The sequence below is a fragment of the Panthera pardus genome, unplaced genomic scaffold (genome assembly GCF_024362965.1).
Source record: "Panthera pardus isolate Hobbes unplaced genomic scaffold, ASM2436296v1 HiC_scaffold_2, whole genome shotgun sequence".
Classification (NCBI taxonomy): domain Eukaryota; kingdom Metazoa; phylum Chordata; class Mammalia; order Carnivora; family Felidae; genus Panthera; species Panthera pardus.
Window position 1 is genome coordinate 101,855,121 of NW_026526765.1, and position 12,379 is coordinate 101,867,499.

Genomic DNA, 12,379 nt, shown 5'->3' on the forward strand with positions numbered 1-12,379 from the left:
GCGTGCAAGTGGGGGAGGGGCAGAGAGAGCAAGAAAGGAGACAGACTCTGAAGCAGGCCCGGAGCAGTCAGCCCAACGCCGGATGCAGGCCCGAACCCACAAACTGTGAGATCATGACCTGAGCCGAAGTTGGAAGGTCAACCGAGTCACCCACGTGCCCCACTCAAGATATTTTTGAGGTAATGCTGTTCAAGCCAACTTAATTCCTCGATTCATTGTTTATGCAGTACAAACCATTTCCTTTTAAAAACTCTCTTTTACTTTTCTGAAATATTTCCACTGGGGGGTTAATTCACAATGATTTGGCTCACCGCACATTTTTAAATGCATAATGTATGTCAAATTTGTAGATAGAAATGTTATTAAATACATTTAAATCTTGGGATTCTGTTGTCAAGCTCTGTGTTATTCTGCCATATGCTGCCTTAGTTTACATGGATATTTATACATATGTGTATACGTATCTATTTGTGTGTGTATGTATAATTTGAAAAAACTAAATACATTTTTCATTGATCTTAAATCATAATGACCTGGGATTCCTAATTCATTGACTCCAGTGGAGAGGGTGTGAGGTGGAGGTGGGTCAACATTAGAGTAAGGGTCCTCAGGAGGCACATGGCAGTCAATACACACCTCAGCAGATACTTGCTCAGGAGTCCAGGGACAAGGCCCCATTGCCTGCTCTTCCCTCCTTGTCACAGCAGAGACCAGAAGAACGGAGATGGTAACTGAAGCCCAAGTCTCCCCTGCACATAAGAAAACATAAGCTTCCTAAAAAAAATAGTGGTTTATACTACAGTCCCCAGACTAGCAACAGAGAATTTATTAGAAATTTATTAGAAATACACATTCTCGGACTCTGCTCCAGATCTGTGGAATCAAAAACTCTGAGATGGGTCCCAGGATTCTGGGTTTGAATAAACTCTCCAGGTATCTCTGATGCTTGCTGAAGTCTGAGAACCACTGCCTTATACCCAGCTGTCATTTTGTCTATGAAAAAGAGTGAAAGGAAGCTATGCAGAAAGATCAAACATTTACCTAAAGGAAAAAAAAAATCAAAGCTCAAAATATCCTTTAAGCAAGATCAAGTCTTCCATGAATTCCTCTGGGGTTCTAAACAGAGAGTACAGAGTGCGTAAGAAATTTGTTTGCTTGTGGGGCACCTGGGTGGCTCAGTCTGATCTCGTGGTCTGTTGAGTTTGAGCCCTACACTGGGCTCTGTGCTGACAGCTCAGAGCCTGGAGCCTGCTTCGGATTCTGTGTCTCCCTCTCTCTCTCTGCACCTCCCCTGCTCACACTCTGCCTCTCTCTCTCAGAAACAAATAAACGTTAAAAAAAAAAAAAAAGAAAGAAAAAGAAAAGAAATTTGTTTGCTTGCAAAGAAATAGAGAAACCTCCAATTCTGCCTACCTAAATTATAGCAGATAAATCTTTACCTCCCCATTATAATTTCTCAGTAATAATCATTAGGAATTGGTTCAATTTTGTATTAACTTCTTAGATTGCTGTCAAAAAAATATCAGCCTGAATTGCTTAGGATTGGTCTATTTCACTACTGAGTATTCTTTGGGAAGATTTTGATCACTCTGTAAGGAGTACTGTCTGTAGGAGCAATGAACAAATGACTAGACCAAAAGGTCCTTAAGTTCAACATGGCAGGGTAAAAATGTTCTGCTTTGGGAAATGGAGATGATGTGTTCTTCCTGTGGCATCTTAGGAGCCTTTCATAGTGCCTTGTCCAGTGTAAGCTGCTCAATATTGACTTTGTGAATGAGTGAATGGAGAATCCATAAGGGCTCTCCATCTTGAGAACATCTTATGGAAGAGGTGACGTGAGGTGGATCTTGAATAGGCAGAAAAGGATGGATAAAGTGGGAGGGCATTTTAGGTTGGAGGAGAAAAGGATACAAAATAGGCTGAGCAAAAGCCTGGGGTCAGGCCTAAATGTGGAGTGTCTGGGACTGAGTGGAAGTCACTGGAGAGAAAAATCTGTTCACAGGGGGATATGATGACAACCAACATCATTACACAGCATAAATGAGTTTGTGAGTTGAGGAGTCCTCATCCTCTGATATGATCCCTACCGTGCTCTGGGCAAACAGCAGAGAACAAGATAGACATGAAACCTAAATGTGGTGAAGGATGGAGAACAATGGCAGCAGCATGGTACACGTGTTGATAAGTGAGGCACAGGGGCACGGAAGCAGTTCACCTAACCTGAACTTGAGGTAGGTGGATAGACAGAGAAAGCCTTTCCAGATGAAAAAATATCTAAGTTATGGCCTGAAAAATGAGTGGGAGGGAAGAAGGAGTGTGGAGTAGCAAGGGATAGGGCTGGCTGGGCAAACTGGGGCCAGATTACGAACGGCCTTCTAAACCATGTTGAAGAGACAGAGCTTTATCCAGAGGGATGTGAAGAGCCCTCAGCAGTTTCTAAATTGAAAAGGACAAATTTGTTTTGGAAACCTCGTGGGCTATAGTAGAGAAGATAGGTGAAAGACACAAGACTAATGATGGTAACTTTAATTAGACAAGCAGCAATGGGAAAGAAGTTTAAAGAGCTTGCTGGAAAAAAAGTCTCTGGTAGTTTAAAACATGTGTTCCCTCGACATTGCCACCACTGAAAGCTGGAATGAATGTGCCCTCGCCTTGAATGTGGATGAGCTTGTGATTTGAGTGGAAGTGCTGCCACAGGACTTCTGAAACCAGGTGGTAAAAGGTGACAACAGCTTCTGCCTGGTCCTCTTGGCACACTCCCTAGTACTCGGCCACTATGCTGTCAGGGAGCCTCAGCTGAGGACCTAGCGTCAACTGCCACAAATATTAAGTGAAGAAACCTTTGAGGTGACTCTAATCCCAGCCACCAACAACTGATAACCACCTGAGACCCAGAGTAAGAGCAGCCTGCCTGAGCCAGTCAATTCTAATGATAATGAGAAAATGATTGGTGTTTCAAGCCACTAAATTCTAGTGGCTTAGAGACACAGCAAGACATAACCAGAACACTATCCGATAACACCTAGTGAAGGAGGGATCTTTTCCTCTCCTCACACTGTGCTGTATCCACCAGGATGACATCTGGACTCTGAAGCAAGAGACATTTATAATAAATGAAACAATCTACAAAGGCACATAACAGGGTTGGGGAATAAGATGTTCTGTCCAAATATTCTCATTAACAGAGTAAGTGCATGCTTTAGGCAAATTATCGATTTCAAGAAAACATCATTTTTCAAGGAAATTATGAAACTTTAAAGAATGAAATGCTCATGATCCACTAAGCAAACTTTCCCCTTGATGGGGTTTTAGCCTTCAGAATCATCTATTATTTTGGGGTAAACATAAGGCTCATTAGTTCATGCTGTACTGCTGCCTCTCAGCATCACTTCTGGGAACAGATCGAATCGCCCAGTTTCTGCAGTCAGCAGAGCCACCATAGCCACCAGCTGTTCAGAGCAACAGAGCTTAGGAAGGTCATGGCTGCTATTTACTGCTTTTTTTTTTTTTTTTTTTTTTGGTAATGAATGGTTGTTAGCTATTCACACAGGGCATAAAAGGCATTTTAGTGCTCTTTGTGAAAGTCAGACAAGATAAAAGGTAAGTTGGGGGACAGGAAGCATGCCCTATTATTCCCTAAGACTGAAGGTAGAGAAATCCAAACAGGAGGCATAAAAAATACAATTAAGATTCTATGAAGGCCCAGAGTTTTCTTTAAAAGGGGTAAGGCCTCACCAAGCTTAAGCAAAAGAAATTCTTCGGGTTTTCTTTACAGAAGGAAGAACACATTTGTTTATATAATTCTTCAACTAGGTACCCACATTCTGAGTGCTACTGACAGAAATGACGATACTTAACGTCCACTCAGCACTTGCTCGGTGCCAGCCACTGTTCGGCTTGCTTTACATTGATCACCTCATTCCACTCTCACATCAGGCCTAGGAGGTGGGTATGATTAGCTCATTTAACAAACAAGGAAACTGCAGTGAGCCCATAGCCACACAGTGAGTCGCCACACTGTGAGTCATGGGAGCCCTCCTTTAGTATTTGAACTCTGAAGAGACATGTGCTCTAGTGGGAAGGGTATCAGACCAGGGATCGGGATTTTCATCTCAGCTCCACCTGCAACTAATTATACCAATTTGGACAAGTCATTTCTTTCACCTGAAAGACGAGGGAGTTAAATTAGGAGATTCAGAAGATTCCTCCTACTCTAAAATTGCTGATTCTATGCACACTTCTTGCCTCTGAATAACAATCAGCTAAAAGCAAACCTTACTTTTTAAAAAATTTTTTTAATGTTTGTTTATTTTGAGAGAGAGAGAGAGAGCGAGAGCGAGCATGCACGTGCGCACAAGCAGGGGAGGGGCAGAGAGAGAAGGAGACACAGAATCTGAAGCAGGCTCCAGGCTCTGAGTTGTCAGCAGAGCCTGATGCAGGGCTCCAACTCACCAACTGTGAGATCATAACCTGAGCTGAAGGCGGACACTTAACCGACTGAGCCACCCAGGCATCCCCAAACCTCGCTTTTTGAAGCAGCACTGAAGAAAGAGTGTACAGAACTCTAGGAAGATGGGTGAAAGGTGCAAACATCACGTGGGCCTTGAGAAACAAAAGGCACAACTCATCGGTACTGTGTTTCAAACTACTGTGTGACCGATCAGAATGAGGAAACTTTACCTGCTGTCAGGACACATTTACTTTTACAAAAAAAGAAAGCATTCCAAGAGAAAAGAGAAGATCATCAATAAGATGAAATGTAGGACCAAATATTTAAAAAACAAACAAAAAATACAGAAAGCATATGTGTTTTTACTGGCATTTATTTTGAAAAGCAATTGGCCTGCCTATGACCACAGTAATAACCATTTAAATTTTGGTTAACTTATCACTTCTGAGAGCTAAGTCCTGGGTTAGTTTGTGCTACTGAGAAAACAAAACATAACTTCAAGATATCTTCTCAGGAATCTTTTATTTCTCTCATTTTTGAGAAAATGTGACCCTAATGAAACTTAAATGAAAATTTCAAGTCAATATGCAGATTCACAAGCATCTTATTTAGGATCACAGACAGATGATGACAGAAACAGTGAGAACATCCTGAGCCATTGCTCACAGTAGCAAAATAGGGTTCCAGACCTCCTGAATTCAGCAAGAGTATAGTCTGCAAGTAACTACTCCCCCCAAAATTTACTGGAGTTGACCACTTATGGCAATTTCCTTCCCATTAGTGCTTACTTGGTTCTACGCTGGTACCGCCAGTTGGACTGGAGACCACAGTCATGTTCCTTCAAGGATCCTTAGAACTTTATACAGAGGAAGTGTCCTTTCTGAGGGAGCGGAGCTTTCTGCTGGACTCGATTTAGATCTTCACGGTGGCACAACATTAACTTCTCAGATCAGCATGACAGTTCAAAATCAACGCAGAAATTTAAGGAGACCAAGTGTTTGTTAACATAGCATCCACTGGAGTACAATGCCTGATTTCTTAGGAAGCCATTAACTCACTGGGAGGCCCCTTCCAGCTCAGACCCATGAGTGACTTGAGCATAGGGTTATTCAGCCCACAGAGACTGGTTGAGAGGCTGGAAGGTCCGATGGCTGACTGTCCTCTTATTTAATAGTACCATGTGGGATTTTCTGTCCCCAGGGGTGTGGCAGAGGAGAGTATCCAAAGTGCAAGTGGTGACCTGGCCATTAATGTGGAGTTTCCCATAGATCTCATCAAATTTGGCCAGAAGGGCGGGTACATCCTTCACTTTTTTCCTTGCTTTGGCCAGCTGGAAAAAGCCAAAGAGCAGATCATTATCTCTATGCAAGATTTCTTCCTTGTTCTTCTGATTGTCCAAGAAGCGGAGGTCCAAATGCACTAAAACGTATAGTGTATACCTATAATGGTGAAAACCAAGGTACCGGGCCACATAGAAGTATGAATGACTACATGGGATTCTATAAGCTATACAAAAAATTCACAATTAGTACTTGAAAATCATTCCTGGTATCGAATAAAGCAATCCCAATCAAAATCACACCAGCATTCTTCTTGAAGCTAGAACAAGCAATCCTAAAATTTGTATGGAACCACAAAAGACCCTGAATAGCCAAAGTAATTTTGAAGAAGAAGACCAAAGCAGGAGGCATCACAATCCCAGACTTTAGCCTCTACTACAAAGCTGTAATCATCAAGACAGCATGGTATTGGCACAAAAACAGACACATAGACCAATGGAATGGAATAGAATAGAAACCCCAGAATTAGACCCACAAAGGCATGGCCAACTCATCTTTGACAAAGCAGGAAAGAATATCCAATGGAAAAAAGACAGTCTCTTTAACAAATGGTGCCGGGAGAACTGGACAGCAACGTGCAGAAGGTTGAAACTAGACCACTTTCTTACACCACTCACCAAAATAAACTCAAAATGGATAAAGGACCTGAATGTGAGACAGGAAACCATCAAAACTCTAGAGGAGAAAGCAGGAAAAAACCTCTCTGACCTCAGCCGCAGCAATCTCTTACTCGACACATCCCCAAAGGCAAGGGAATTAAAAGCAAAAAGGAACTACTGGGACCTCATGAAGATAAAAAGCTTCTGCACTGCAAAGGAAACAATCAACAAAACTATAAGGCAACCTACGGAATGGGAAAAGATATTTGCAAATGACATATCGGACAAAGGGCTAGTATCCAAAATATATAAAGAGCTTACCAAACTCCACACCCGAAAAACGAATAATCCAGTGAAGAAATGGGCAGAAAACATGAATAGACACTTCTCTAAAGAAGCCATCCAGATGGCCAACAGGCACATGAAAAGATGCTCAATGTCGCTCCTCATCAGGGAAATACAAATCAAAACCACACTCAGATACCACATCACGCCAGTCAGAGTGGCTAAAATGAACAAATCAGGAGACTATAGATGCTGGAGGGGATGTGGAGAAATGGGAACCCTCTTGCACTGTTGGTGGGAATGCAAACTGGTGCAGCTGCTCTGGAAAACAGTGTGAAGGTTCCTCAAAAAATTACAAATAGATCTACCCTATGACCCAGCAATAGCACTGCTAGGAATTTACCCAAGGGATACAGGAGTGCTGAGGCATACGGGCACTTGTACCCCAATGTTTATAGCAGCACTTTCAACAATAGCCAAATTATGGAAAGAGCCTAAATGTCCATCAACTGATGAATGGATAAAGAAATTGTGGTTTATATACACAATGGAATACTACGTGGCAAAGAGAAAGAATGAAATATGGCCTTTTGTAGCAACGTGGATGGAACTGGAGAGTGTGATGCTAAGTGAAATAAGCCATACAGAGAAAGACAGATACCGTATGTTTTCACTCTTATGTGGATCTTGAGAAATTTAACACAAGACCAAGGGGGGAGGGGAAGGGGAAAAAAAAAAGGTTAGAGAGGGAGGGAGCCAAACCACAAGAGACTCTTAAAAACTGAGAAGAAACTGAGGGTTGATGGGGGTGGGAGGGAGGTGAGGGTGGGTGATGGCTATTGAGGAGGGCACCTGTTGGGATGAGCACTGGGTGTTGTATGGAAACCAATGTGACAATAAATTTCATATTAAAAAAAAAAGGGTGTTTATGTGGTACATACTATACAATGAAACATACTAGGAAAAGGAGTCAAACAGCAATGGAACAAGTTTGCCAAATTTAACAATCAGAGCAGGAGGCACGGCCAAATATGTAGGGTTTTATACATGATTAAGTTTTCTGGAATGTATTCTAGAAGCTGTCAGAAGGTCCAAATTAGGACAGGATCTGATTTAGGTTTAAACGTCTGCAGATAATGTTTAAACGTGTAGAGAAAGGGAGGGTGGAGACTAATCCAGAGGCCAATACCACAGTCCACATGAGAGAGGATCACAGTCTAGACTGGAAAACATAGACACAACATGCTGAAGTAGACATCTATCAAGTATATCTGGGGAGTTAAACTGAAAGGATTTATTGAGGAAGAGGTCAAGGAAAGGGAGGAATCAAAGACATCTTCCTAATTTGGGCTTTAGTAACTTGGTGATGGGTGAGGTAATTAATGGAGATGGGCAAGATGGGAGGAACAGATCTGGAAGCATAAAAACATCAAGAGTTCTGGTTGAGATGACTGTGAAAGTTCTAAGTGGGTAAGTCAAGAGGTTGTTGGATATACACAAATATGAGGCATGGAGATGTCTAAACCAAAGGTATAAACATTGGACTCACAAGTGTAAGAATGGCATTTAATTCTACAAAAATGGGTGAGCTCTAAATAACAATGTAAAGCTACTTTTGAACAAAATCAATAGTTGACTTCGTTCAATCCTTATTTATGATACAATCCAACAACGCATCTTATAAAATTTACGTGTGATCAAGGTCCCTAAGAAATCCTCTGGTCACCTTCTAGATAGATCATAACCCTATCTGCTGCCAACATACCTTCCTTTCAAACAAGGGCTCCCAGGAACCTTCAGGTAAGAAGTTTCAGCAATGTATGTTATTCTTAAGAAGAATGAATAGCTTGTTTAGTCCCATGTTGAAGGTGAGGTGACCTAATGGGCAGCATATGGTTTCCGAAAGCAGCCAAGCAAACATGCCAAGCTGGAGATAACTTTGCTCTAATTGCATATACTGCATCAATTCTCTCCCATCACTACACAAATACCAAATGGTGTCACAGGGACCATTCTACAACTTAAGCAGAAAAGAGATTTTACTCCATTGTTAGGTTAGTTTCAAAAAAGAAATCAGTGAAGAAACAGTGAATGTTTGGAGAGATTTTAGTCATAGTAATTAAAAAAAAAAACAACCCAACAATTCTTTTCAACATTCCTTTGGTGGTAGGTATAACCTTATCTCCACACACGAGGCATCTTTTTTTTTTTTTTAACGTTTATTTATTTTTGAGACAGAGAGAGACAGAGCATGAACAGGGGAGGGGCAGAGAGAGAGGGAGACACAGAATCTGAAGCAGGCTCCAGGCTCTGAGCGGTCAGCACAGAGCCCGACGCGGGGCTCGAACTCACGGACCGCGAGATCATGACCTGAGCCGAAGTCGGATGCTTAACCGACTGAGCCACCCAGGCGCCCCTAGTTTATTCATTTTTGAGAGACAGAGACAGAGCGTGAGTGGGGGAGGGGTAGAGAGAGGTAGAGAGAGAGAGAGAGAGAGAGAGAGAGAGAGAGAGAGAGAGACACAGAATCAGAAGCAGGCTACGAGCTGCCAGCACAGAGCCTGACACGGGGCTCGAACTCACAAACCACAAGATCATGACCTGAGCCGAAGTCGGACGCTTAACCGACCGAGCCACCCAGGCGCCCCATACGATATAATATGGGGCTGTTAATAGCTGTTGGTATCAACGCTACCCAGAGCACTTGTAAGATGCAGGTTTTATAATGGAGGACTCTGCATACAGTCTTACAAGTGTTATTTAGAGCTGTTCAAAGGCTACTGGAGTTAGAGCGTTTATTTATAATTTCTCAACGGCAGTTCCCCATGCAGCCTCACAACAGCCAGGAACGCACTCAGCTAGAGGGGGAGCTTTTGAAATAAGTCAATCTTACAGACTTTGGGGAAAAAAATCAGTATATCTCAATGTGGTGTTTGTTTGGATGCTTCAGTCATATAATGGGGACAACATATTGATAAACCAGATCTAAGTAGAGTGATAAGCATTAGTGCTGTTGGGGAAACTGAAGTTGTGTCAGTAATGGATGCACATGCACAAACTGTGCACTTTAAAACAGGTTTACATTTCCAGTTACCCTACTTTCCTAAAACATACTCCAAAAGGGTTTGGGTGGATCACAACTTCCACAGCGCTAAGGAATCCAAACAGAAGCTTTAAATTAATCATATCCAGTTAGTTTCCTGACAAGCTCCCTTTGCCAGCAGGTAGAAGCCTTTGGGTGCAAGTCCAAAAAAGGGATAGGGCTGGGAGGGCAACAGAGTGTCAGAGGGGGAGAAAGGAGCCTGCTGCCCTCTCCCGCCAACCAGCAGGCACCAGTACCGTCAGAAGGCAAGGGAAGAAAGCAGGGAGGGCAAACCAATCAAACAGGCCTCTTCATTAGTCAAAACAATACCAATATCATTAGTAACAAACTCATCACTGCCAGTCATTTACGATTTCCTTACAGTTTTTTTCCCTTTAGCTACTGATGGACAAATTACTAAATTTCAAAGGACTTACAGTAGCTCCTCTTTGTGTGCTTCAGCCATCAGTGTGAGACATGGGTTCCTTTGTTTCCTTCTGCTTTCAATTTTTTGAAACTGCTTATCATTTCTATTTAATTTTGTTTTATAGTTTTGCAAAAACATTTATACAGTTCCATTAGTTGGTCTACTCAGTACCTAAAACCAAAGTTCTGATTATAGAAGCATTAATACGGCTAAATTTCTGGCAAGTCTAGCACCCCTCCCTGCTCTCCTCTCACAGGGTTTTCTCAGTTATTCTTGTTAGTTTGTTCTTCCTACTAAATTTTAACCACACAAACAAAACTAATGGCACTTTTATTAGGTTACATTATCACAATAAGTTGGGAAGAATTGACTTTATGGGGTTGAGTCCTCCTATCTCAACACACAGTGTGTCTTTTTATTTGTGTAAGTGGGGACACTTTTTTTTTTTTTTAATTTTTAAGATGAGAGCTACTGTAGCTTATTCCTGATGGGAATGATCCCCAGGGACGGGGATGTTCATGATGCTCAAAAGAGGGTAAAATATCTTCTGAACTGATGTCCTGCAGTGGGTCTGAGGGATGGGCTCTAGGGCTCAGTGGGGAAGCCTGCTCCAGAGAGGTGCATTCAATTGCCATGGCTTCAGGAGGGAAGATGAGCAGGCGGGACAGGAGGTGGTTGGTGAGGCAGCAGTTCTCTCCTCATTGCTCTTACTTCCGCCATGAACCAGGGCGCAGGGGTCAGGGAGTGGGCAGAAGGTATGGAGGGCTTGAGGAAAAAGGGGACCCAGGACGCAGGAAAACACTATGTGGGGGGTGGGGAAATAATGTAAGAGGACCAAGTTTTCCTAGAATTTCAGAGGATACTTCCTGTTGGAAGAAAAAAAACCTTTGCACCCAAAAAGAAATCTTTTAACAGGAAAAAGAGAGATGTTGCCATACTTGACGCTCTTTAAGGTGGCGGCCTGTAGAATGAAGACAATAAGTGGACACTCTAATGTATGTCCTTTCACCTTTAAATCATTTCTGCAGCAATCTCATACTCACCACTTCTTCTGAGAACTCCTGTCTTTTCACAAATTTTGATAAATTTCCGTCTGCAGCATCCTTTAATATCTTTATCAGGGTTTTCAACATATTTGACTGGATATGAATCAAAATCTGAATACAAAGAACAAACAAGCAAAAACAAGACTGAGCCAGCGCTCAACAATGATGTATGAACCCTACATTTATAGGCATCTACCTGCTTTCATGCTATTACCTAATTCATTCTCTTGCACAAATTCAAAGAATGCTTCGAATATATGTCTATCAGCCAGAACTTGGGTTTCCAACAGCTAATTAAAACACCTCAACTTCAAAACTTACCTAAAGATAGAAACGGAGAAAATACAGATTTTGGAGTCTGGCATATTTGGGCTGGACTCCTGGCATGGGCAATTATGAGCTATGTAACTCCGGCCATCTATTTAAGCTCTTCCAACTTTTGCATTTATAAAATTAGTAAAATAGGTTTACATCTCACATTTGGAATTACTGTGAATATGGAATAAAATACCAGCACACAGCAGGTACTCAAACATTACTATCAGTTTCTTCCTATTTCTTCCAGATTCGGAGCAGAGGACTATGAGACTATCTCCTAAGATCGACTGTGGGGTGAAATATACCTTTACCTTTCTTTCCTTCTTTCCTTCTTTCCTTCTTTCCTTCCTTCCTTCCTTCCTTCCTTCCTTCCTTCCTTCCTTCCTTCCCTCCCTCCCTTCCTTCCTTCCTTCCTTCCTAGAAATTGCAGGCTAATCAGTTGCAGGTATCAAGAGGAAGCTGGTTCAAGTACTCCTATTTACACTGTGGCTATTAAGGAACTTCTAAAACTGGGTACTGTACTTGGCTTTTAAGATGGTACCACTAACTACCTTCATCAGATAGACATATTTAACCCAAGGAAAAAAACACATTCCCCCCTTCGCTCCACCCATTACCAACATTCACTAGTACAATTTGAAAAACACAGAAAAGGTTAAAGAAAATAACAGGGCGTCTGTGTGGTTCAGCAGGTTGAGCATCCAACTTCGGCTCAGGTCATGATCTCACAGTTTGTGGGTTCGAGCCCTGCGTTGGGCTCTGTGCCTACAGCTCAGAGCCTGGAGCCTGCTTTGGATTCTGGGTCTCCCTCTCTTTCTGCCCCTCCCCTGCT

The 12,379-nt window shown here is 42.2% G+C and overlaps 1 protein-coding gene across 8 annotated transcripts in view; it reads right to left on the reverse strand.

Annotated features, from left to right (window-relative positions):
* Nucleotides 1-12,379, reverse strand: part of PTCD2 (pentatricopeptide repeat domain 2) — a 115,022-nt gene that overhangs the window by 76,339 nt on the left and 26,304 nt on the right. For 4 of the 8 annotated variants that reach the window (XR_008423834.1, XM_019463056.1, XM_053907276.1 and 1 more), the window contains exon 9: nt 11,227-11,340. Coding sequence is in view for 6 of the 8 variants with exons in the window: in XM_019463056.1 (XP_019318601.1) it covers nt 11,227-11,340 (114 nt within the window). In the remaining 2 variants the exon portion in view is untranslated. Of the gene's footprint in view, nt 1-4,807; nt 5,781-10,193; nt 10,355-10,496; nt 11,145-11,226; nt 11,341-12,379 lie in introns of those variants that run through there. The other 4 variants (XM_053907275.1, XM_019463054.2, XR_008423835.1 and 1 more) reach the window with 3 other exon arrangements.